The following is a 26,587-nucleotide window of genomic DNA, read 5'->3' on the forward strand; positions in this document are numbered from 1 at the left end:
GTGGTAGTCAGTTCTCTCCCTTCCCAGTAAGACGTAGACTTCTCCACAACTATAGGTCAGTGTGCTAGTCAGTTCTCTCCCTTCCCAGTAAGACGTAGACTTCTTCACAACTATAGGTCAGTGTGGTAGTCAGGCATTTGTTGAAATATGCAATTATTCTACAGCTGTCATGCACCTCAAGATAGTAAAACTAAAAAAAAAATCAAAATGTCATGGTAACAGGTTTTATTTAAGTATTTTGAAAGTGATTATTTTGGGAAAAGTCAACATGAGTACTTATCATTGTGGGATTCATATTCTGGTGCCTTTGATACGAACCTTTGATCACTCTCAAGATATAACTCTATCTATACATGTAACTCAGAGAAAGCTGGTTTCTGTGAAGACATGCACCAAATTATCCTTTGTCCTATGTTTGTGCTAAATTTAGAGTACGCTAAAAAGCAGGTGTGTTAGCTACCTTTACGCAAGTACGCAACTGCGTACACATCATTTGCTAGAGAGAGAGAGAGAAAGAGAGAGAGATTTCTGCCATTAGAATATCTGTGTCTCAAAAATAGCTTTGCGTTATATAGTTCCGACTCATAATTCAATCGACATCATTCAATCAAATCCAGGGTTTTGCCGTACTGTACGTACACTTAATTTTCTTTCTGGCTACGCGCCTGAAAAGAGTACACATACAGATCTTTTTGTATATATGTAAAGGGGGAAACCTAAAAAGTAGGTACTCAGAATATTCCAGTATGAGCTCGCTAATTTAGACTTAGTACATATAAATTCATCGACATAAAATTTTGTATGAGTAGACGTGATATTCTGTTCACGTTTTAATCTTTGATATCTATTTCAACATATGTATTTTTCCCCCATTTTTTCAGATGATAGTCTGAGTTTAGACAGTATATATCAGAAGAGCTCAGGGGAGATAACTGCCATCATGGCTCGAGATATGAAGTATCTCACAAGGAAAGGTAAGGCTTATCAAAGTAGCACTTTTATGTTAAGTTTGGGAGTAAAATATCCAAAGTTTACACATCGATAAATTCTTTAAAAAGAATGTTTCATATAATTCCAATTTGTTCCCTGTATCATCAATTTCAAATATTTGAATAGTTTCCCCGCTTTATGTTATATGTTTTCAGGTGTGTATGTATACATAGCTTTTTTGGATTTATTGATGTGTTAATTCTTGTTTAGCTTTATTTTTGTCCAATCAAAACAATTGTAATAAATAACATTGGAATTATGATTATGTATCTATTTTACATAGTGATTGATTTGTGCTGCTCATGTTGTGTTGACACCAACAGACAAAGCAAGTTCAATTGCATAAATCTTGAGTTAATCTTACATTTAAGTGCAAAAGGTCATGTGTAGAACATTGTAGCATTGAATAACATTGGAATTGTATACATGTGCTTATGAAGTGAAAAAGAATATTATTCTATGCCACTGTTGGAGTGAATAATTTTACATTGACAGATGAAGACAGTTTACACCCAGTCACCGTATGGGTGGTGTGTGATGTGGAAACTCCTCAAGGGAGAGAACTGCTTTACTCTGCCATCAGACAACTGGTAAAGTATATACAAAGTCATGTCAAGCATATCCTTCCACGGTTTTAAAGGTTTACATGCGAAGGGAACCAAACTAAATGGCACAAACCATCCTTAGATGAAATTTGTCAATATGAAAGACCATACCCGTCTACAAGAGAATATGATATTCAATGAATTTGTAGTCAAGTTTAATAAGTAATGAATTTTTAGTCATTACCTTTGAAAAGTTTTTTCTGAACCACCTTTGAAAAGTTATTTCTGAACCAAGCTGCTTGTATAATGATAGTTTTGCTCAAGCTTGTTTATTGCTAGGAACTGCTGCTCAAGTGAGCAATGTGGCCCATGGGCCTGTGTTTCACCTTAGTAATACTAACAAAGACAATTTGGTGTTTGATTCAGAAACATTCCTATGAGATGAGACTGGGTATCATCTTTAACCATGACTCTGTGCTCAGTAGTGACCTCTTTATCTCGAAGGCCGTCTACACAGCTCTCAACACCCTGGAGAACAACCATGCCAAGAGTCTCGTCACCAAACTCATCAAGGAAGAAAACGTGGCGGACCTCAAATCTGGAGTCAAGAAATTAGAGGATTTAGAAGTCCATGTGAGATAGCAATGGTTCTTTTGTTGAAAGTTTACCAACCATGATACTGCTTGTCCCGATTAAGTGTTACTTTTTACTCCAACAAGGTTTTCAAATATTTTGTTGCTTGTCTCTAAAGAGTCATGAGATGATAGAAATGGACATGTTTGTCATCAATTGCTGCTTGCTGGCAGTTGCAGATGTAATTTTCAGTCATTTCATGCTTCAAGTGATTTAAACACCGAGTAAAAGTAACAAGAATAAGTGACACTGAATTAGGACAGACAGTAACCAGTAATTCTTGTAAAACTTATGTAAATATTACAGGACGTTTACGTGTATTTCAGAATTTTTTTTTTTTTTAGGGAATGGATATGAATGGCTATATGAAAGCTCTAGAAAAGCAAACGACAGACTTTCTGAATCACCATGCTTCTTTCATAAGAACTGTGCTTGGCTGGGGTGAGGGTGACAGAGGGCTTATTGCAAATGGAAAGGTGAGCAATTTATTTGGCAGATATTTTTGTGAATTGTGGCGGGAATGATTGGTAGGTGTATATCAAGGTTAGGAACAACCATTCTGGTGGCATTTTGACAGTTTCGTCGTACTGTGAACACCGTAGATGATGCCTGATGTTTGAAATTGGTCTTCCTCTCCCTAGTGATTTTTTCTGGCCATTGAATGTAAAATCATTGTTTTCTCACAGTTCAGATCATCAGTCAGGATAAACATGATCAGGAAAAAATAATGTGTGGGTTTTATTGGCATGTACAATCAAACCTTTTTTGAATTTCTTAAATTGTACTACAGTAAAACACACCTACTAGTATAATGAACATGTTCAAAGCGAATTCACGCTTATTGGGAAGTAATATTTATTCCCCTGTGAGAGCATCATCACCACGGTTTTGAGTCCACACACGCTCCCTCGAGAGAATCGATTAGAAGCACCCGTGGGTAACCGACGATGATGTGAGAGAAAGATAATGAAAATTTTATTGAATATAATCATGATGAAGTTTAGTTAAAACTAATTATTTATCGCTGGCTGTGAAGGTTTGCTATAACCTTGTTTTGTTGTAATTTTTTCATCATCGAGGAAAGTAAGCAATAAAAAAATCTTGTCAGTTCAGTTGAAATCAAAACTGATCTATATTTAAATTCACGCGCCTTTGCTTCATCAGGTGTGTGGTCCTTTGGATGAAAATGAGCGTTTCATGACAGAAGATGTAGACTTGCTGTCGAAGGTGGAATACCAGAATGTGGCGAGGGGCATCAAGACACAGATGATGATGATGGGCATCAATGGAAACCGGTGAGAAATGGGAGGGGAGGGGGGAGAGGCAGTGTTTCTGGGTACTCTAGTTCCAGCTATCAGCTAGAAGTTTCTTAGTGATACTTTTACTATATGTTGATATGCAGTATATACATGTATATCTAGTTTTTAACACGTGCAACTTTAGGCTGGGACGATTGAGGATATTAGCTCGATTCGATTCGGTTTCGATTCAGAACACTGTGGTTTTTAAACTTTTTATTTTGATTTGTTTCACGTTAGCTGTGATTTATCCAATGATAGTACAAAAATTACCATTTAGAATGAGTAGTATATATATTTTGAGTTACTATATATCATCATTTGTATACATCATATCTATTTACAACTGCATATTGTAAATTCGTAAACTTCATAACTTTGTAAAGAAAACATTGACAGTCTGTTAAATTTTGTTCTATTAATGTGTATCTTTTGAATCATTAAACAGATAAAAGATTATCTGAAATGTATATTATTTTCATTTGTTTGTGAAAATTCAACAATTCTATCATTTGGGAGTCTTTGAAAACCTCTTCTTTATTGATTTACTTCTCTCTCGTATCAACTGTCAAAGTATTAAATCTGTGTCAGTATCTACGATGTTGATTTCACCCCAGTACTGACAGAAATGTTACAGTTGTCATGTAAAGATAAGATACAATGATTTTGCGGACCATATTTTGTTGGTATCTGAGTGATGAAAATGCTAAATTCTAACACAGTAGTGATTTAAATCTCTGTTGCATTAAAATCCACATGTTCTTCACATCTCTCAGACGCCATATTTGTTGTTTATGGTGCATTTAAAATCTAAACCGAACCATAACCTAGAATTTGTAATCAGTGCATTAAATCGAGTAGCAAGAATCACAATGTACTGAAATTTTCAGTGTACCAAACAGCCCTAATGCAACTGAAGTTGAGTTCCGTGTATATTAGAAATGTAACGGATGTTCAGCGAGGTCGAGGTATAGAACCTTAACCAAGGCCTCTTCTTGTAGGAGTATATTTCTGACCATACATGATTCCCAAATAATACTCATTTGACCTATTTCTAAGCAAATGATTTTATATGACAGAGGAAGTGACTTGGTCATGAAGATATCTTCACTGTTGTCGTCTAAAACTGCCTCCACAGAGAGGAAGGAGATAACGGGACTCAAGGACCAGCACAGGCAAGAATACTGTAGATTCTGATATATACACAAGTAATTCTTGTATCCTATAATGGACCCCAATGGAAATAAGCCTGTTGGCTTTTTTGGGTTATCCAAGATAAAGGGCAGTATTTATGTTAATATGTTTATTAAGTGAGCCTAGTGCTGTGACAATTTTAAAGTCCAATCTGTGACTGTAAATGCAAAATGTGATACTATTTATAGAATGTGTTATTTTATGTGATATTGTGTCATGTCAATTGTTATTCTTTGTCTAACGTGCCTTTATCTGAATAAACATAATAATAATAATAATTTATTATCACGTAATTTAGCAAAAATCACCACTGGCAATATGAAATTATATTCTTATTTCGCTGAAATACATGTAAAATTTCTTGATCAACAGACCAATTGCAAATTCGTGTTCTCGTGATTTGATGTCTACAAGTCATTTTGAGATGTTAAGTACTCGCATGAAATATACAGGGTCATTCTGGAAATTTCCTTGAACACTGTTGAAATGGTATACATGTAATGTGACCTATGATTTTTCAGTGCAATAAAGTTACCTGCAAGTCCAGACTCCCCAGCATACCAGATAGAGGTTGTCCTTGACCCAGTCTCACAGGAAGCTCAGAAAATTGCACCCATGATAAAGGTGAGTGGTATCGAAAATAATTCTCAAAAACCAGTATTGCATTTTTTGGAGCTGGTTGATAATTAGTGATACGTGATCAACACGGATTGAGAGCCTTAAACATAGGAAGACTAATTACAATATTTCAGGTGCTGAGAGATGTAGTCAATGTTGATGTGAAGATCTACATGAATTGTCGAGACAAGATCTCCGAACTGCCTGTCAAAAAGTAAATTCATTATACGTGTAGAGTTTGGAGTGTAAATTGTCAACATCATTAATGGTCTTCATGTGACTATGATAAGTGATGAAAACAATTAAAATTGTCATGTTTCTGCAGTTGGCTAGTCTGTAACGTTTAATATTTTCATGTGCTGCTTAAATATTGTATGAGGCTTTTCTGTTCCACGTGTTAAATATGAATTATGACTGCTTTCCTTACAGTTACTATCGCTATGTGCTGGAACCTGACCTGGACTTCAAGCCTGATGGAAGTTTGACCACTGGACCAGTGGCTAAATTTACAGACCTTCCTCAGAAATCGATCCTAACCCTGGGGGTCAATCCTCCAGAGAGCTGGCTTGTTGAGTCAGTGAAGGCTGCCCATGATCTGGACAATTTGTTAATGGAGGAGGTGAGGTGATCTCTCATGTATGGGTGTTTCTGTGAAAGAGATGTGGTATGTTTTTGTGTAGAAGAGATGTGGTGATGTAGTATGTGTCGAGGTTTCTGTAGAAGAGATGTGGTATGTTTTTGTGTAGAAGAGATGTGGTATGTGTGGAGGTTTCTGTGGAAGAGATGTGGTGATGTGGTATGTTTTTGTGTAGAAGAGATGTGGTGATGTGGTATGTGTGGAGGTTTCTGTGGAAGAGATGTGGTGATGTGGTATGTTTTTGTGTGGAAGTGATGTGGTATGTGTGAGTTTTTCAATTACAATTTATCAATGCAAAGGACTGTAATTGCATACAATTTTTTAATGAAATAACCTTAGAATTGTAGGTTTTTAATTTGGATGTGTATTGTACATACAAATGTATATGTTTACTGATATTTCAATCTACATGTACTACAATATTAAAATTGCATTACAAAAATCACATATTATTGATATCATACCTACTGTACACTAAATATCCACATGGCTTCCCTCATAGTGATTACATGTTGATACTTAGGTGCATGATTTCAATGGATGTGAATTTTTTGTAATGTCAAGTGCCTTATTTAAAAAAAAAACTAGAAGAAAAGCGTCATTGTAGAGACTCCATTCTCAGAAGTATCCCCAAATGCTGTGTTGCTTCACTTTGTGAATAAGATCTGAGTTAACCTGTGCTTTTCTTGATGTGGTTTATCATGGATACAGTCATTATACATTGTAATAGTACTCTTCATTATGCAGGTGGAGAGCGGAGTGAATGCTGAATTTGCCCTGGAATACATTTTAATGGAAGGTACATAATATTTTATTATACTCCACCATCAAAGTTAAAGTGTACAATATTTTATAAGTTATACAGTATTATGTTTTATTGTAAAGATATAGGGTGTTATGCCTTTCTGTAAAGTTGTGAGACATTATGACTTATTGTAAAGTTGTGGGGTATTATGACTTACTGTAAAGTTGTGAGACATTATACCTTACTGTAAAGTTGTGGGGCATTATGACTTACTGTGAAGTTGTGGGGCATTATGACTTACTGTAAAGTTGTGAGACATTATGACTTACTGTAAAGTTGTGGGGCATTATGACTTACTGTAAAGTTGTGAGACATTATGACTTACTGTAAAGTTGTGGGGCATTATGACTTACTGCAAAGCTGTGGGGCATTATGACTTACTGTAAAGTTGTGAGACATTATGACTTACTGTAAAGTTGTGGGGCATTATGACTTACTGTAAAGTTGTGAGACATTATGACTTACTGTAAAGATGTGGGGCATTATGACTTACTGTAAAGATGTGGGGCATTATGACTTACTGTAAAGTTGTGAGACATTATGACTTACTGTAAAGTTGTGAGACATTATGACTTACTGTAAAGTTGTGGGGCATTATGACTTACTGTAAAGATGTGGGGCATTATGACTTACTGTAAAGTTGTGAGACATTATGACTTACTGTAAAGTTGTGGGGCATTATGACTTACTGTAAAGTTGTGGGGTATTATGACTTACTGTAAAGTTGTGGGGCATTATGACTTATTGTAAAGTTGTGGGGTATTATGACTTACTGTAAAGTTGTGGGGCATTATGACTTACTGTAAAATTGTGGGGTATTATGACTTACTGTAAAGCTGTGGGGCATTATGACTTACTGTAAAGTTGTGAGACATTATGACTTACTGTAAAGTTGTGAGACATTATGACTTACTGTAAAGTTGTGGGGCATTATGACTTACTGTAAAGTTGTGAGACATTATGACTTACTGTAAAGTTGTGGGGCATTATGACTTACTGTAAAGTTGTGAGACATTATGACTTACTGTAAAGCTGTGGGGCATTATGACTTACTGTAAAGTGGTGAGACATTATGACTTATTGTAAAGTTGGGGGGCATTATGCTTTTTGGTCTGTGGACAGATAGGGCTTGATCTAATGGATGATATAAATAATTGGCAGTTTAAACACATGTGTATAGGTCACAAATCTCTAATCATTGTTCAGTCCATGGATAAATAGGTCAAAGACATTTTGCTATTTCTGCAATTCTGTTTTTGAACATGTTGTGTTACTTTTGTTAAGTGGATAGTGAATTTCAGACACTTCCATCTGTATCTAGGCAATGTATACAGCTCACTACCCTTTTAGTCGTAAAAGAAATTGATATTTTATTTATAGAAATAATGAGAAATTTCTTGATGAGTAGAATATAATTTTCTGGGAAATATTTTACAGTGTAATGAATTTATATGTACAAGTATTTTGATATCCTGACTGTTTCTACAGGTCATTGTTCGGACATTACTTCGGGTCAGCCGCCTCGCGGTCTGCAGTTTACGCTGGGCACTAATATATCTAAACCACTGGTGGACACCATTGTTATGGCGAATCTGGTAAACAGTTGTCTGTTTATTGTCTGTCTGTCTGTCTCTTTATTTATAAGTATACCACAGGTCAAAGTTAAAGGTATGATGTCACCCAATTTTTAGTCACATTATAGGTACGTTAAAGGTATGATGTGTCACATTTTTAGTCACATTACAAGTAATATGACACACAGTATATTGTAGATGTCTTTATTCCTTCAATATAAATTATTTCAAAACTGTCAGGTCAAAAGATTCAACGAAATTTTCTTTTCTACAAGGGCTACTTCCAGCTGAAAGCTAACCCGGGAGTGTGGTTCCTGAACCTTAGAGAGGGCCGGTCAAGAGACATTTACAACATTGCAGGGTAAGTCTTAACCTTAGAGAGGGCCTGTCAAGAGACATTTACAACATTGCAGGGTTAGTCTTAACCTTAGAGAGGGCCGGTCAAGAGACATTTACAACATTGCAGGGTTAGTCTTAACCTTTGAGAGGGCCAGTCAAGAGATATCTACAACATTGCAGGGAATGTCATAAATCTTCTCTACCACAAAACGTACACATTCCCACTGTTACAAAATAACTACATCTAGGCTTTTCCTTTGCCATATTTGGACAACCAGGTGAAAGAAGAGTCTGACAACTGTTGGGTGGATCTATTGTGAGAGAGATTGAAATTCTCTATCAGATGTAGAAATATCTCTTATCCATGTTACTACATGTATCTATATCCAGCCAATTAAATGTTAATTTAATATCAAATTAACGCGAATTTAACATTAGAGTAATAATAGAGTCATTTGATGTTAACTTTAAACACAATTGCCTGTGTATAGAATATGACCATGAATTTCTGTGGTGAGATAGCTCTGACAAGCTTCGTTGTTTGTTTTGGACAGGCATGAGTTGACAGATACTCCTGAAGGATCGGATGATGTGGTGGTGTCTATGAATAGCTTCAAGAGTAAAATTATTCGGGTCAAGGTAATGTCCTGATTGACAGTTAGATAACATCTACTGTAGTAGAAGAAATGAAATGAGCAGTTTGACTGAGTGATAGAGAATATGTAATGTTTTAAGGTGGAGAAAAAGAAGGATAAAATGATGGAACAACTGTTGAAGGATGAAGATGATGACAAGAGTATTTGGGATTCCATATCGAGGTATTGTATGACTGTGAGATTCCATATCGAGATATTGTATGACTGTGAGATTGGGATTAGTTTGCAAGGTATAGTGGGACTGTTTGGGATTCCCAAAAAGGTGTTGTGAGACTGTTTGGGATATTGTGGGAGTGTTTGGGAATCCCTATCAAGGTATGGTGGGATTTTATGGGATTCTATAAGGTATAATGCGAGTGTTTGGGATTCCGTAACAAGGTATCCTGTGGAGATGCGGCTTAGAATAGGTCCTCAATACCCCTGGCTTGTTATAAGAGGTAACTAAATGGGGTTTGTCCTTTGGATAAGACTGCAAAAACTGAGGTCCCTTGTCACAGCAGGTGTGGCCTGATAAAGATCCCTCCTTGCTCAAAGACTGTAAGCACCGAGCATAGGCCTAAATTTTGCAGACCTTCACCGGCAATGGTGACGTCTCCATATGAGTTAAAAATTCTGGAAAGGACCGTTAAACAATATTCAACCAACAAATGTTAACAAGGTATTGTGGGACGGTTTGGGATTCCATGTCTCTGTTTATCTTTAGTGATGTATTACACACTATGATGTATTGTCAGTGGGTGGTTTTTTTGGGGTTTTTTTATTTTTGCTCTTTAACATCAAAACTGAATACTTCATACCAATGGTTTTTTGTGTTTCATTTTCAGTTCATTTAAACCAAAAGAAGAAACAGAAGAAAAAATTTTGAACATTTTCTCCCTAGCCTCAGGCCACATGTATGAAAGACTTATGAGGTATGATGATGATAAATTATTTTATTCCTTAACATTTATTTGTTGTATTCAAAATTGCTTCCATCAGGTGTCTCGGATTTTCTTACATCTATACTGAGATTTTCTTACATCTATACTGAGATTTGCTTACATCTATATTGAGATTTTCTTACATCTATACTGAGATTTTTTACATCTATACTGAGATTTTCTTGGATCTATACTGAGATTTTTAGTCGAGTTGCAACAAAGTTGAACTCGGCTATTGGTTTGGTGATGCGGACGGGCGGGCATCAACAATTGGTTTCCGGATGATAACGCGAAACGTTTACAATCTAATCAGATGAAACTTTGATATATTGTTGGGTACCAGGTAAGGAAGACCCCTATTAATTTTGGAGAAAAATAGTCAAAGGTCAAGATCACAGTGACCGAAAATAGAATGAAAATTTCAGGAAAATTTGGTTTCCGGATGATAACTCAGAAAGTTTAAATCCGAATCAAATGATAGTTAAAGATATTATTATGTACCAGGTAAGGAAGATCCCAATTGATTTTGGAGAAAATAGGTCAAAGGTCAAGGTCACAGTGACCGAAAATAGATTTAAAATTAAAAAAAAAATTTGGTTTCATGAGGAAAACTCGAAAATTTTTAATTTGAATCAAATGAAACTTGGATATATTGTTGGATACCAGCAAAACAAGGCCTCGATTGATTTTGGAGAAAAAAGGTCTAGGTCACAGTGACCGAAAATAGATTGAAAACTTCAGACAAATATGGTTTCTGGACAGTAAGTCGAAAAGTTTAAAACTGAAATTAGTTCTTCACAATTATGAATATGCCACATCATTCCTGACTTTACAATGTATCCCATGCAACTCGGCTCATGCATCCCTGGGTGCCTATATTGATTTTCTTACATCTATACTGAGATTTTCTTACATCTATATTCAATTTGAGATTTTCTTGCATCTATACTGAGATTTTCTTACATCTATATTGAGATTTTCTTACATCTATACTGAGATTTTCTTACATCTACATTGAGATTTTCTTACATCTACATTGAGATTTTCTTACATCTATACTGAGATTTTCTTACATCTACATTGAGATTTTCTTACATCTATACTGAGATTTGCTTACATCTATACTGAGATTTTCTTACATCTATATTGAGATTTTTTTTTGGAAAGTTGTGAGATTTTTGTAGAATTTCTTATTATTTGTGTTGGAGCGATTGTAATTAATGTAAATATTTGGGTGTTTTTATTATTTGTGTGTTAGGGTTAGGGTGTTGAGTGATTGTAACCTTGTTTTCTTTTACAGAATTATGATGTTGAGTGATTGTAACCTTGTTTTCTTTTACAGAATTATGATGTTGAGTGATTGTAACCTTGTTTTCTTTTACAGAATTATGATGTTGAGTGATTGTAACCTTGTTTTCTTTTACAGAATTATGATGTTGAGTGATTGTAACCTTGTTTTCTTTATAGAATTATGATGTTGAGTGATTGTAACCTTGTTTTCATTTACAGAATCATGATGTTGAGTGTGTTAAAGCACACAGAGTCCAAAGTGAAATTTTGGTTTTTAAAGAATTATTTATCACCCTCTTTTAAGGTAGGCAAGTGCAACATGCTTCTGGAAAATGTTTCAAAACTTAGAATGTGTTATACACAATGCTTGTACATGTAATATGGTCTGCTTTTACTCCTTCAGGATTTTATACCAAAAATGGCCAAAGAGTACGGCTTTGAGTATGAGCTTGTGCAGTATAAATGGCCCAGGTGGTTAAATCAGCAGAAAGAGAAACAGAGAGTGATGTGGGGGTAAGAACTTATGGCAGTATATTTCACACTCTTATAGAAAACTTTAAATCATTAGGTAGTCTTTGTATACATAAGAATAGATTGATATTTTTTTTTTTTTGGAAAATAAGACTTGTATTTTAGGAATATTTACTAATGAAATTTATGTATTTTTTATCATTTCAATTATACCTATTGCCATGGCTTTTCCGACTAAAGTGACCTAGGAGGGGGTAGAGGTGGGACTGCCAATTCTTAAGATTTATATTTTTTTGGTTGATGATGGATGTAGATTTTTATGTTTGGGTAGGTTTTTAAGGTAATGGTGTAGGGATCATGTTTTCTAAAAATTAAAGAAAGGGACAGCGTATGGATTGTAAGGAGGATTAACACACCATAGAAATCTCACTGATAGGGAGAATGGAAAGTCAAGGATATGTACAATAGTCATTTGAAATTCAAAACTTTCAAATTTACCTTATTTAGTCAAAAAATGCAGTTTCAGTAGAAAGTAATTTGGGGGGAAAGTGAAACCCCTGCTGGACTTACACTCACGATCAACAGATCAGCTGTGGACATGTTAACCGACTGAACTACCCAGCTAGGCAACCAAATTGAAAGGGGTGTACATGCATTGCTGATATCTATATTTTCATTGAAGTTTCAAAAGAAAGTCAGTCATTATTAAAACAAAGGAAATTTTGAAACATGGACGTAGGAGTTGTCTCCCTTAGATAACATAAAAATCACAACAGGTACTATAGACCTACTATAAACCTAGGATGATGAACTGCTCTCACACATAAACATATCCTCTGTCAGATGAGCTTATGGAACAAAACAAGTGTTGATACAGAAAGAAACGGTAGATAATGCTATAAATTCAGTGTATTGATGAAATAAATCTAGCTGTTCATTTGAATGTACTAAAACTCCCTCCTAATTCAGAATGCATGGTGTGGTAAGGGAGGTCAAAGATCCCAGGGAAAAAAATTGTTATCAATGGAAACCAGAAAATACATGCAATAATATTTTGAAATTGAACACTTTCATATTTACCTTATGTAGTGAAAAAAATACATTTTTACTGAAGAGTCACCTGGGAATTCGGACTCGTGATCTTATCAGCCTGACGTATTAACCCACGGAACTAAACTGTTAGATATTTCTATACCTTATCAGCCTGACGCGTTAACCCACAGAACTAAACTGTTAGATGTTTCTATTGCTTATCAGCCATTATGACAATGTGTTATACCCCTTTATAAGATTTAAATGACTAGGCATCATACTCCTGTCGCTTTGGAAACCCTAAAAATCTGACTGGTGTTGTCAAGGGTAATATTGTCATGTAAACTCTTTAAGGAGGCATGTGATGCAAGTGGTATTTGTTTTTATTTTTTTATTTTTTTGCCAGCACGCACATAACTTCATAATTTCTGATTATGAATATTGTCAATATCTATTCCTATCTAAAAGATAAACTCTGGTGATGATCTAAATTGAATGATAAAGGATACTTCCTTTTGTAGATATAAAATCCTGTTCTTGGATGTGTTATTTCCCTTGGGTGTTAAGAAGTTCATATTTGTGGATGCTGATCAGGTAAGGTTGACGTAAAACTCATTAGATTAAAGAATTGTCAGTGGATCAGCTGTTTAAGTGTAAATTAACTTCTATGTAATATACACAATACGTTTGTTGCATGAACCCCTTGCCAATTTTTTTTTTTACCACTACAGGGGAATAAAATTTTCTCTTATGAAGATGTAAATAAAAAGTGAACTTGGTAAAGGACCCTGAATGCTAACTCTTGATAGCCACTTACCTCAAAAATAACTTTCAAAAATTTCTTTAATTTTAAATTGATATTTGGTGATAAATAGGATTTATAATTCCTAATAATAACTCTATAATAACTCTATAATTTTAGTAAAACTCGAATCTTTTACTATGGAAATCAATGGAAAACGGATTTTTAAAAAAGACACACACACCTTCTCCCCACCCCACTCCATAAACCAAGAAAACCTTTCTCTAAGTAATAAATATTGTTATTTAGAAAATTCAGTCCAAAGGAGTTTTTGATTGGCAGGGTGTCTGTTTATAGACTAAAGTATGTTGAGAATGGCCAACCACTACCCAATTTCAAATTGAATAAAAACAATAATTAAAGATAAAATTTTATAAATTTATGATGCTATATGTATAAATATTGTTACATTGTCAAGTACACAATTTAATAAATTACATGCAAAAGGCTGTCATTATATGACTGTGTGCTATGCCTTTAAACTTTGGCCTGACTTATTGTATAAAGATTATGTAGCCAGAGTATTGCTACACTTTCATTCTTACTTACCTCCTTTCTTCTTCCTTTATTTGTGAGTGCTTGTTTTATGGGTACTGTTAAATTTACATACCTATAATATACCCCATATCCACGGGTTAGGTTGGAATGTAGGAGTTTCTAAAATCCTATTACCCAATAAATGCCAATAAACAGTTACTTTTTATAGTAGCATCTCATAAGGACCATTTTACAGAAGTTGAACATATGATAGTGATCAATATACAAAAAATTGGGGAGAAATTCTATAGAGCATAATTTCAGTGGTCAAAATTTGTTACCCCCTAAACAAAACATGTTGTAATTAAGAGTGATTTGAATTTACTTGTAACATGCATTTTGATTGGCTGAGCAAAATTTTTAGTTTACATTGTATAATGAAACTTGGTATGGGAACACACCCCCTCGACAACCCAAATGGCACTACTTTTTTTTTTTTTTTTTTTTTTTACATCGTAGCACCGTTAAGTTGTAGGCCTTCTATAAAAATAGAAAATCAACGAAACAAAACATGCACAATGAAATACGTTTGTTTGACTTTTTTTCTTGATTTTAAACAAGGCGTATATATTTTTTTTTACTTGTAAATACACAAAATATTAATGGTAGAAACTCCGCTTTGCGGATTATAAAGCGTAAACTGCACCAAGTTACATTATATCGTATAGCATAGGTCAAAATTAGCTTCAGTCCTTAAGTATTAATTTAATTGATTGACACTTACATCAGATGTATTAAACATTTGATAATACATCCCTCTTTGCATTAAACAAAACCAAAGTTGAAAAACTGCAACATAGTTTTGAATATGCAAATAGAAAATGTAGGTGGGAATAAAGAGTTAACGATTGAGGTCCTTCAAGTTTATCAATAATTTAGGTACAGTGTATGCAGGTATTTTAAGGCATCTCGTGCTCCATTTATGCATGTAACTTGCAGTCTTTAAAATCTGCCCCACTCAAAGAGAGTACAGCAGTGTCTGTTAAACTATTTATTGTTTTTTTTTACTGTAGGTTGTCAGGACAGATTTACAAGAGTTGAATGACCTTGACCTTCAGGGTGCCCCCTATGGATACACACCATTTTGTTCTAGCAGGAAAGAAATGGATGGATTCAGGTATTGCAACTGAGGTTTCTGAAAACGTGTGTGTAACATTGTTTTGTGTCCTTACACTACTCACTATAGACTGTACACTACTCATTATAGACTGTACACTACTCACTATAGACTGTACACTACTCACTATAGACTGTATACTACTCACTATAGACTGTACACTATAGACTGTACACTACTCACTATAGACTGTACACTACTCACTATAGACTGTACACTACTCACTATAAACTGTACACTACTCACTATAGGCTGTGCACTACTCACTATAGACTGTACACTATAGACTGTACACTACTCACTATAAACTGTACACTACTCACTATAGACTGTACACTACTTACTATAGACTGTACACTATAGACTGTACACTACTCACTATAGACTGTACACTATAGACTGTACACTACTCACTATAAACTGTACACTACTCACTATAGACTGTACACTATAGACTGTACACTACTCACTATAGACTGTACACTACTCACTATAGACTGTACACTACTCACTATAGACTGTACACTATAGACTGTACACTACTCACTATAGACTGTACACTACTCACTATATACTGTACACTACTCACTATAGACTGTACACTATAGACTGTACACTACTCACTATAGGCTGTACACTATAGACTGTACACTACTCACTATAGACTGTACACTACTCACTATAGACTGTACACTATAGACTGTACACTATAGACTGTACACTACTCACTATAGACTGTACACTACTCACTATAGACTGTACACTACTCACTATAGACTGTACACTACTCACTATAGGCTGTACACCACTCACTATAGGCTGTACACTATAGACTGTACACTACTCACTATAGACTGTACACTACTCACTATAGACTGTACACTACTCACTATAGACTGTACACTACTCACTATAGACTGTACACTATAGACTGTACACTACTCACTATAGACTGTACACTATAGGCTGTACACTACTCACTATAGACTGTACACTATAAACTGTACACTACTCACTATAGACTGTACACTACTCACTATAAACTGTACACTACTCACTATAGACTGTACACTACTCACTATAGACTGTACACTATAGACTGTACACTACTCACTATAGACTGTACACTATAGGCTGTACACTACTCACTATAGACTGTACACTACTCACTATAGACTGTACACTATAGACTGTACACTACTCACTATAGACTGTACACTACTCACTATAGACTGTACACTACTCACTATAGGCTGTACACTACTCACTATAGACTGTACACTACTCACTATAGACTGTACACTACTCACTATAGACTGTACACTATAGACTGTACACTACTCACTATAGACTGTACACTACTCACTATAGACTGTACACTATAGACTGTACACTACTCACTATAGACTGTACACTACTCACTATAGACTGTACACTACTCACTATAGGCTGTACACTATAGACTGTACACTACTCACTATAGACTGTACACTATAGACTGTACACTTCTCACTATAGACTGTACACTACTCACTATAGACTGTACACTACTCACTATAGGCTGTACACTACTCACTATAGACTGTACACTACTCACTATAGACTGTACACTACTCACTATAGACTGTACACTACTCACTATAGGCTGTACACTATAGACTGTACACTACTCACTATAGACTGTACACTATAGACTGTACACTACTCACTATAGACTGTACACTACTCACTATAGACTGTACACTACTCACTATAGGCTGTACACTATAGACTGTACACTACTCACTATAGACTGTACACTACTCACTATAGACTGTACACTACTCACTATAGACTGTACACTACTCACTATAGGCTGTACACTATAGACTGTACACTACTCGCTATAGACTGTACACTACTCACTATAGACTGTACACTACTCACTATAGACTGTACACTACTCTATAGATGTGAACTCTGGTGGTAGTAAGTTACGGACTAGAGATGAACCTGAATGATTCAGTAAACAACTATATGGTGTGTGGTATAATTTTGAATTGATGTATCAGCTGTGTGGTATAATTTTGAATTGATGTAATGTATTTTCAGATTTTGGAAATCTGGTTATTGGGCTAGTCATTTAGCTGGAAGAGAGTATCACATCAGGTAATCTGAAATTTAACCATTGAATCAATAGCACCCCCACCCTCCCCAGCCACCACCAAACTTGATTTACCTAGAAAAGTCCTAAAAGCATTGATCTTGGAGTCGTGATGTTGACCTTCAAACAAACTTTGAATTTAGAGAAGCTGGAGTTATTGTTTTTAGTACAGTGTGAATCTAACAAATGATTTAATGTATATATTCATGTATTGTAACACACTCTCTGGGTTTAAACAGTGCTTTGTATGTCGTGGATCTCAAAAAGTTCCGACGTATTGCGGCTGGGGACCGTCTCAGAGGTCAGTACCAGGGACTATCCCAGGATCCAAACAGTTTGTCAAACTTGGACCAGGATCTGCCAAACAATATGATACACCAGGTGTCCATCAAATCACTACCGCAGGACTGGTTGTGGTGCGAGACGTGGTGCAGCGACGAGTCGAAAAAAACAGCCAAAACTATAGATCTGGTCAGTGATCCATGAATTAACCGATTATAATTACAGTAAAACACGCTTATAATGAATATGTTTATAATGAATCTATGCTTATTGTGAAGTAATATTTATTTCCCTATGATACAAAAATAACAAAAATGTTACTGGATATAACGAAGTTTGGTTATAAAGAACTGTTCTTCACTGGGCTTTCATTATTCATTATATCTGTGTTTTACTGTATACAAACATTGATGGAACTCCCTATATAAATCAGACATTTATCGTTACATGCTTTACAGTCTTAAAAAATCACCTATACCCGCAATCTCAGAATTATAAAATGTTATATGTTAGCAAGAAATAGAGCTAAGATTAATCATTATGATAAAGAATAAGATCTTGTAGAGCAATATAGTGTAGCAGTTCACACTGATGATTTACCGTGAAAGCAGACTGTTGTATCACAGTGTGTGTATTACATGTAGGTTAAGAGAAGTGATTTTCTTTGTGAGGGGATAGAAAGATATGGTGGTACTGAATGATGTCCTTTGCTCTTAGTGACATTGTATTTTGCTCGTTGTTCAATCTCTTCCTTTCATTGTCCGAAGCATTTCAATATACATGCCTAGCTCATAAGTTCAAAATTATTAAATCTGTAAGATTTATGTTGTAGTTTATTTCAGTGTTATCGGGTCAAAATAATTATATTCCTTTCTAAAAATCCTCTAACCTGTCATCAGTATCAAACATAATCTAGATTGTCGAATGAAATGAAATGAATTTGGGCTGTGTTTTTTTTTTTTTCAGTGCAATAATCCTTTAACAAAGGAACCCAAGCTGAAAGCAGCGTTGCGTATATTGCCTGAGTGGAAAGAATACGATTACGAAGTAAAAGTACTGTGGGACAAAGTATATAAGACGAACACACGAATCCAAGTAGAGTACGAGCCGCCCAATATAGATGAAGCAAAAATAGGTAAGGTTTTCACCTCAAGGTCATTCCTCGTCACCATGGTTTCACTACCATATGTACTTAATAGTTTGGACAGATGTATAAACCAACAACCTTGAAAATTTGAGTTATAAGGTACACTCGAAAAAAAACAAAGTTAAGAACATTAGAAATCAGATAATTTAAACAGTATTTTATTATGAATAGCATAATAAGGATTAGGCAGCAAACAATGCCTACACTATTGCCTTAATTATTGATTAGAAAGGAGATCATTAAATGAATGTTTTACAGATTATAATTTTGCGCTCCTTTTGGTTAAATTAACTGAAATTATCTAAAATCAAATAAACTACTGTAGGAACTTAATTTGCTAGAAAATAACGAATGAATGGTACAAAATAGGAAAGTTTTCCTTTTAAAAACCAGGTGTACATAAACATAATTCATTTTAAAACCATACCGCCAAATTAACACATACAATAATTGTTCAAACAGCATATAAATCACACAAGAATTGTACATGTACATACTTACTGTACAAGTTACAATGACTTAAAGATCTGTTCAAATTATACAGAGAAGTAGTCGATAGAATTATATGTCTGTACAAGTTACGACTTAAAGATCTGTCCAAATTATACAGATTCAGGTTCACCAAATAAAGTGAGAAAAACCTGTACTTTGAATTGATTAGATAATACTGTAATTTTATTCCATCTTTTTACCAGTAACTTTCTGTTCACTTGTGTTTTGTTGTAACTGAGTGAAAGTGTTGTAGACTGGCAATCTACAGTTTTAGATCATATGTTGAGTCCTTCAGGGGGTTTAATAATAATTACTGCTTTATTTTGGTATACAAGGCAAACTTTTCATTTCTCAAAACCAGTGCTTTGTGACATTTATCCTGTAGTTTTTATTTATAACAATTTTTAAAAATTGGTTATACATATACATGTACCTCCTTAGAAGCAAAAGGAGAGGATTGTGAAAAGATATGTGACATCTCCACAAGTCAAGGGCTATTGATTTGTTACCTCGTACTTTAATTAATAGAGAAGATTGTGAAAAGATACGCGATATCTCCACAAGTCAAGGGCTATTGATTCGTTACCTCGTACTTAGTGTTAAGATGAAATATGGATATCACAAAATCTAGAATATTTCTGATTACACATCATTTACTGGTTAAATACTGATTGAATGTTCTCTATATATTAACTATGTATTTGTCTTGGATATGGAATATATTTCTATTTACCTTTAAGAGGCTAATACCTGTAAGATAAGGTAATATTTTCTCAGTATCTCCCAATAATTAATCAATTTTATTTCTTTTGTTTCAGGATCCAAATTGCATTTACATGATGAATTATAGCAATGGTACAGCACCTAGTGATATTTAATGTCGAAGTTCCTCATTTCATAAGGACCAAAATTGACATAACTTACGAACCATCAGCCATTAATTCTTGTAATGATCTATTGATTTTGGATATGTTTATATCATTTAAAGATCATTATTTACCATTAACGAATGGAGAATTTTACATTCATAGTAAAGGATCAATAATTCCTGTTCCACAAAAACTCTTGAGGTAATTAAGTGACAATAGTGTTAGATAAAGAGTTTTACCTTCAATACCAGTAATTTAAAAAAGAATAATCTTGATATGCTGAATTTTCAAACTACAGTGAATGTTCTACCTTTTTCTTTGGTGATTGTGATGTATAGACATGTATCTGGAAGATTGCAGTGAGGTGTGCGAGGAAAGTATGAGCAAGTGTAGTTAAAGTGAATTTTTAGTGCAATTTCCATTTAAGTAATGCGTGAATGAGTTAATATGATGAACTTGAGAAATATACATCTGATGTCAATTTCCAGCATCATGTGACTGCACATGTTTGTTGTTATATTTTGTGTAGTGTTTTGTTAAAATACATTGCCACTTGCAACAAAAACTATTAAAGATTGTGAAATGGGTGTAGACGGTAGATATAGGGAAATAAAATATAATTATATATCATATACTTATAGAAAATATACTGTTTTGTGCCCTATTTGTTTTAAGCAAAAAATATTGAAAAGTGTGTTGCCTGGTTTTGATAAAGAATTTTATACACCCTTTTCCGGCAACATTTTATAATACACATCTTTCAAATTTTCATTGTTGTAGGTGTTGTGAAGTTAATCTTTTACGCAATAACATAATGTTATGATGTCACAATCAGTATAATTCCTAAATATTGTCACCAAAACTACAAGGGCAGGCCTGTTTGTATGTTCAAGGGGGCTTCATTGCATTAGAAGAAATGTTACCATTATTTTCAAATGAAATTGATATTTATTTATTTTTTAGTTTTTTTTTTGTTATTTCTTCATTTATTTCAAACAATATATTGAATTAATGAAATATATAGTATATTGTATTTATACTGTAGATACCTAAATACACGCGAGGAATTTATTATCGCGTAATTTTGCAAGAAACATCACTCGCAAAAAAAGCTATCTCACTTTTATTTTTATGTTGCTAGGATACATGCAAAAACACTTGGATCAACAGAGCACTCGCGAATTTATTTTTTCACTATTTGACGTCCATGAGTGATTTCGTGATAATAAGTACTCGCGTAAAATAAGCAAGCTACAGTATGTTTTCTCTAAGCATAAGATATAAAAATGATGACATGGCATTTTTATATGGGATCTTATATCAGCCCTCAGTCACTCTTTATCAGCCCTCGGTCATTTCATATCAGCCCTTGGTCACTTATGTCAGCCCTCGGCCACTTTATATCAGCTCTCAGTCATTTTACATCAGCCCTCTGTCACTTTATATCGACCCTTGGTCACTTTATATTGGCCATTGGACCTTACAGTTCTCAGGATAATCAAAAATGGCCAACGGCTGATATAAGATGCAATATAGAAATTGCCATGTGATAATTTATATGTGGTGTATTCGGTGCTTTGCAAATTGTGACTTAATTGTTTTGTTGCATGGGGTGCTAGTGCTGTTAGTTGACTTGTTGGAGGGGTAACTATAACATAAATGTAACATATTTTGGGGGCTTTTTTTGGGATGTATCATTATGTGGAAATGATAGTGTGTCCCACATTATAGCTGAATGCCATATGTATGTAGAAAAAGACTGTTACATATTTATTGCCAAAACAATCTTAATATTTCATATTACTTGAATGCTTTTACAGAATTTTCCGCAGTATGTTTGAAACAGGTACAAGTTTCTGAATTCTGCATGAAATTTTAGGTCATATACATTTGAAATCACAACTAATTTCTCACTAATGTTTACTTTTCTAGAGAACTGTAAATTATAATTGATTTTTTTTTATTATTCATTTTATGATGTAAATTTATTTGCAATGACTTATTCCTGCTTATCATAGTAACAACTGCAGGATGATAGATGCAAGATTTGTAAGATTAATTTAATTGCTGAAATACTTCACACATTGGAATATATGCATATTTCCTGAAAATACAGTAACAAGTATTCTCCTTTTCATGATTATTTGAAACTTCTCGCCAGTCAAAAGTCGTTGCATACTCTCTAAATAATGCCAAGTTTTCTTCCTTACTAGGACCTGCTTTATCAGCAATGGATATTAATATTATTCATTCTGGTAAATTGTGCGCTGGTACACTGCAGACGGCGTTTTGGACATTATAAGTTTGACTACAGTATAACATGTTTACAACAAACACTCTTATAATGAATTCACACTTACAGCGAAGTCATTTTCATTCCCTGTAGTTATAAAACATATTATGAACCTATTGGATGTAACAAATTATGTCTATAATGAGACAGATTTGTTTGTCCCTAGCACTTCGCTATAGTCATGTTTTACTGTATAACAGTAAGACCACACGTGGCTCATTTGATGATGGTATGAAAGAGCAGGTTTTTGTATGTTGACTGTCAATAAATTTATTTTGTATAAAACCTGGAGTCTTGTTGTGTTCTCTGTCCTAAAGAAGAACAAAAAACAACCATGCTATGTTTGATCTGAGGAAGAAATGGGTTTTCCCGAAAATTCGACAATTTTCAATGTCCATATTGTTGGTCATCATAGGTCTTATATATATGTGCGTGTGTGATAAAATATCACAAAGCTGATTAAAAGTACTGTACTAGTCAGAAGTATATTCTTGATGAAGCATGAAACTAGTTGTCGCAGTATGATCAATCGACTTTGTGATATTTTTATTACACTACTACCTGTGTAGATATTTTGATATTTATTTCTGCTATGGTTTATACTTGTCTGTGACCTGAAATCAACCTAACTAGAAAGCTGTTATGGTTTATACCTCTTTGATAGGCATATTGTTGAGAAGAAACTTATTTTTTCAATTCCTATTAAAAAAAAATTACACCCATGTTGTGACCCCAGGGTCACGTATGACGTTGAACCTACAGTAAATGAGGATGGTCCCATATTAATCTGTGCCCTTGTAGGACTGGAGAGAATATTTCTGCATAATGTTATGTAAAACTTTCAGCCCACCTCGAGACCCCACTCTTGGGAGTTATGGTGTGATCCACAAATATGAATTTACATTACAAATTCATTAATTATGTATGACTTTTAAATTCTGTACCTATGTGATTATTCGGAGGATTTTTAAAGAATTTTTCTACATAATTTCTTATTGCAACTTTGAACCCCTTTTGTTGCCCCACCCTGGTCTTGGGACTTGTGGTTTGAGCAAACTTGGATCTTCATATCGTATGGATCAAAGCATTTTTATGCTCCCCTTTGTAGAAGAGAGGGCACGAGGTCAAGGGCCAAAATGGACATAATAAGAAATAGTCTGCTCAATATACATGTATTAAGAACCCTTTGCTTGACAGATATGATACATTGGTACACCCTAAGGAGTAGAAGACCCCTAATGATTTTGAGGTCACAAAGTAAAGGATCAAACTACTCTGGACATAAGATGTTGTCTGCTCAGTATCTTGAGAACCTTTGCTTGACAGACTCAAACTTGGTACACAGGCGCCCTCTGACGAGTAGATGATCACCATTGGTTTTCATGTCGCAAGGTCAAAGGTCATGACTGATTATTTGGAAATGTCTACTTTGTATCTTGAGAGATCAAATGTATCATTATGGTTGCCCCTGACCAGTAGATAAGCCATATTGTTTGCTATCGCTACATGCATTCTAAATGCAGAGTTTATCCTTTTCACAGGGCTAAACAGGGGATGTGTGTGGGGATATATATGTTTACCGTATACGTTTTACATTGTGACCCCTGGGTCGAGGCCTCTGCTGGTGGACTGTTAGTCCCCGAGGGTCTCTACAGCCCAGTAGCTAAGTACTTCGTTACAAGCTTGAAAATACGGATGTATATTGAATTGCTGTTATAAAATTTAGAAATTCATTTCAAAATTAAGGATTATATCCCTCATGCATAGCTCTTATCCTTGGACTAATTTGGCTCCACTTTTTTGGCACGCTGTTTTTGGCTATATTTAGCTCTAAAACTTCATAGTTATTTCGGATTTCAAACATTTCGGTTGAGCATCACTGAAGAGACATTATTTGCGAAATGCGCATCTGGTGCATCAAAATTGGTACCGTATAAGTTTTACATTATAAATCATTTCCTGTACTTTTCCTTGTTTTTTTTTAAACATTTGTATAATTATACAGAAGAATTGGAAACAAATGAGTTCTATCGGCTTACAAATTCCTCTGCTAATGCAAGTATATATCTCTCCTTCAAAGAAGACATGGCCTTTCATATTTCAGTTTTGAATCCCTTTTACCAAAGGCTATTTTATAGTAAAATAAGGTTGATCGAAATTGGCCCTTTGTTTATTTAGTAGAAGTTGAAAATATGAGAAGTTACAGAGAGAGAGAGAGAGAGTATGGGGCAAACTTCAATGAAGCTCACTTGATATTTCAGGTAAAATAATTACTATGATCCGTCTTAGATTTAATCAGGATGTGTCTGAGATAAAGATGGTTATATGCCACAAATGGTAGCATGTATTCAAGAAATATTGATCACGTTTTCGTAAATGTTGCAGGATAACCTCCGAGGTCGAGAAATGTATTGAAATATAAAAGCCGAGGCGTTAGTGAAGGCTTTTAGATTTCGAGATTAAGGAGATTATCCTGCATCATCCACAAAAACAAGATTTTTATTAGCTCATCTGAGCCGAAGGCTCAAGTGAGCTTTTCTGATAAGAATTTGTCTGTTGTCTGCGTCTTTGTAAACTTTTCACATTTTCATCTCCAGAACCACTGGGTCAATTTCAACCAAACTTGGCACAAAGCATTCTTGGGTAAAGGGGTTCAAATGAAGGGTCATGCCCCTTCAAAGGGGAGATAATCACAAAAATGCAAAAACAGGGTGGGGTCATGGGGCCACAAGAGGGGATCAAAGTTTTACATGGTAATAGGGAAAATCTTCTCAAGAACCACTGGGCAAGAAGAGCTGAGATTTACATGAAAGCTTCCTGACATAGTGCAGAATCAAGTCTGTTAAAATCATGGCCCCCGGGTAGGATGGAGCCACAATAGGGGATCAAAGTTTTACATGCAAATATATAGGGAAAATCTTTAAAAATCTTCTCAAGAACTATTGGGTTAAAGAAGTTTACATGAAAGCTTCCTGACATAGTGCAGATTCAAGTTTGTAAAAATCATGGTCCCCGGGGGTAGGTTGGGGCCACAATAGGGACCAAAGTTTTACATGCAAATACATATGGAAAATCTTTAGATATGGACCAAGATGAGCAATGTGGCTCATGGGCCTCTTGTTTCTATTCTACTATGGCTCAGAAATATACAGCCGATCATTTTCCTACGTAGCTACAAATTAGGTCACTATGAAACGAACTGATATTCTAAATATGTTTTGAAAATAAATCAAATATTTAGTTTGATGTTGACGGAATATATCAGCTGCTTTGAATACACGGTCCAAGAAAACTTGTTTACATGTGTATCGATCTCGGAATGCAGACAATTAATATGATATCGAATGATAAAGATTCTTCAGTCATTCATTAATCTGTTTTTTAACAACAGATACATTTATTGATTGATTTTTATGATTATAAAACTGAATAATCAGTTATCAACTCTTGTCGGCGCGGGTTCGAATCCCGCTCGCGCCGGTAAGTGATAAAGTTTCCCAGTTTACTTTCGGAAGGTCGGTGGTCTCTTCCCAGGTACATTGTATCTGGGTTCTCTCTTCCACCTATAAAAAAAAAATGGGCGCCACCAGATAACTGAAAAATTGTTGAGTGTGGCGGAAAACATCAATTAATCAATCAATATTGTTGTATTAGCATAATACGAAGTGCAAGCGAGGTGGGTATATATTTTCTCAAAAAATTAGTTATTACGTATGAAGGTATATCGCAGAATAATGACTGCGGTATTCCTTCGATCTTTGCAATTACCGCATAAGTTATATTTGAGAGGTCTGTATTATAGATGGTTGTCGTGTGACAAAGGTGACCCAAGGAGTGTACTCTACAAAAATGACATTTCCTTGGGGCCAGATTAGTTTACAATGCAGGTTATGAATATGTCTT

The 26,587-nt window shown here is 34.8% G+C and overlaps 1 protein-coding gene across 3 annotated transcripts in view; it reads left to right on the plus strand.

The window, feature by feature from the left end:
- The window catches only part of LOC125659325 (UDP-glucose:glycoprotein glucosyltransferase 1-like), a 48,823-nt gene extending 25,852 nt beyond the window's left edge, over positions 1-22,971 (plus strand). For 2 of the 3 annotated variants that reach the window (XM_056148873.1, XM_056148872.1), the window contains exons 19-40: positions 882-974; positions 1,486-1,580; positions 1,962-2,168; positions 2,513-2,644; positions 3,333-3,463; positions 4,546-4,641; positions 5,182-5,284; positions 5,413-5,492; positions 5,708-5,897; positions 6,663-6,714; positions 8,209-8,315; positions 8,570-8,655; positions 9,188-9,272; positions 9,369-9,451; positions 10,114-10,200; positions 11,719-11,803; positions 11,903-12,012; positions 13,524-13,596; positions 15,355-15,458; positions 17,550-17,606; positions 17,841-18,072; positions 18,850-22,971. In XM_056148873.1, coding sequence (XP_056004848.1) covers positions 882-974; positions 1,486-1,580; positions 1,962-2,168; positions 2,513-2,644; positions 3,333-3,463; positions 4,546-4,641; positions 5,182-5,284; positions 5,413-5,492; positions 5,708-5,897; positions 6,663-6,714; positions 8,209-8,315; positions 8,570-8,655; positions 9,188-9,272; positions 9,369-9,451; positions 10,114-10,200; positions 11,719-11,803; positions 11,903-12,012; positions 13,524-13,596; positions 15,355-15,458; positions 17,550-17,606; positions 17,841-18,072; positions 18,850-19,113 — 2,552 coding nt within the window. In that variant the 3' untranslated portion in view covers positions 19,114-22,971. The remainder of the gene's footprint in view (positions 1-881; positions 975-1,485; positions 1,581-1,961; positions 2,169-2,512; positions 2,645-3,332; positions 3,464-4,545; positions 4,642-5,181; positions 5,285-5,412; positions 5,493-5,707; positions 5,898-6,662; positions 6,715-8,208; positions 8,316-8,569; positions 8,656-9,187; positions 9,273-9,368; positions 9,452-10,113; positions 10,201-11,718; positions 11,804-11,902; positions 12,013-13,523; positions 13,597-15,354; positions 15,459-17,549; positions 17,607-17,840; positions 18,073-18,849) is intronic. The other variant, XM_056148874.1, reaches the window with a different exon arrangement.
- Positions 22,972-26,587: the final 3,616 nt, after the last annotated feature.

Source organism: Ostrea edulis, chromosome 9, assembly GCF_947568905.1.
Source record: "Ostrea edulis chromosome 9, xbOstEdul1.1, whole genome shotgun sequence".
Taxonomy (NCBI): Eukaryota; Metazoa; Mollusca; class Bivalvia; order Ostreida; family Ostreidae; genus Ostrea; species Ostrea edulis.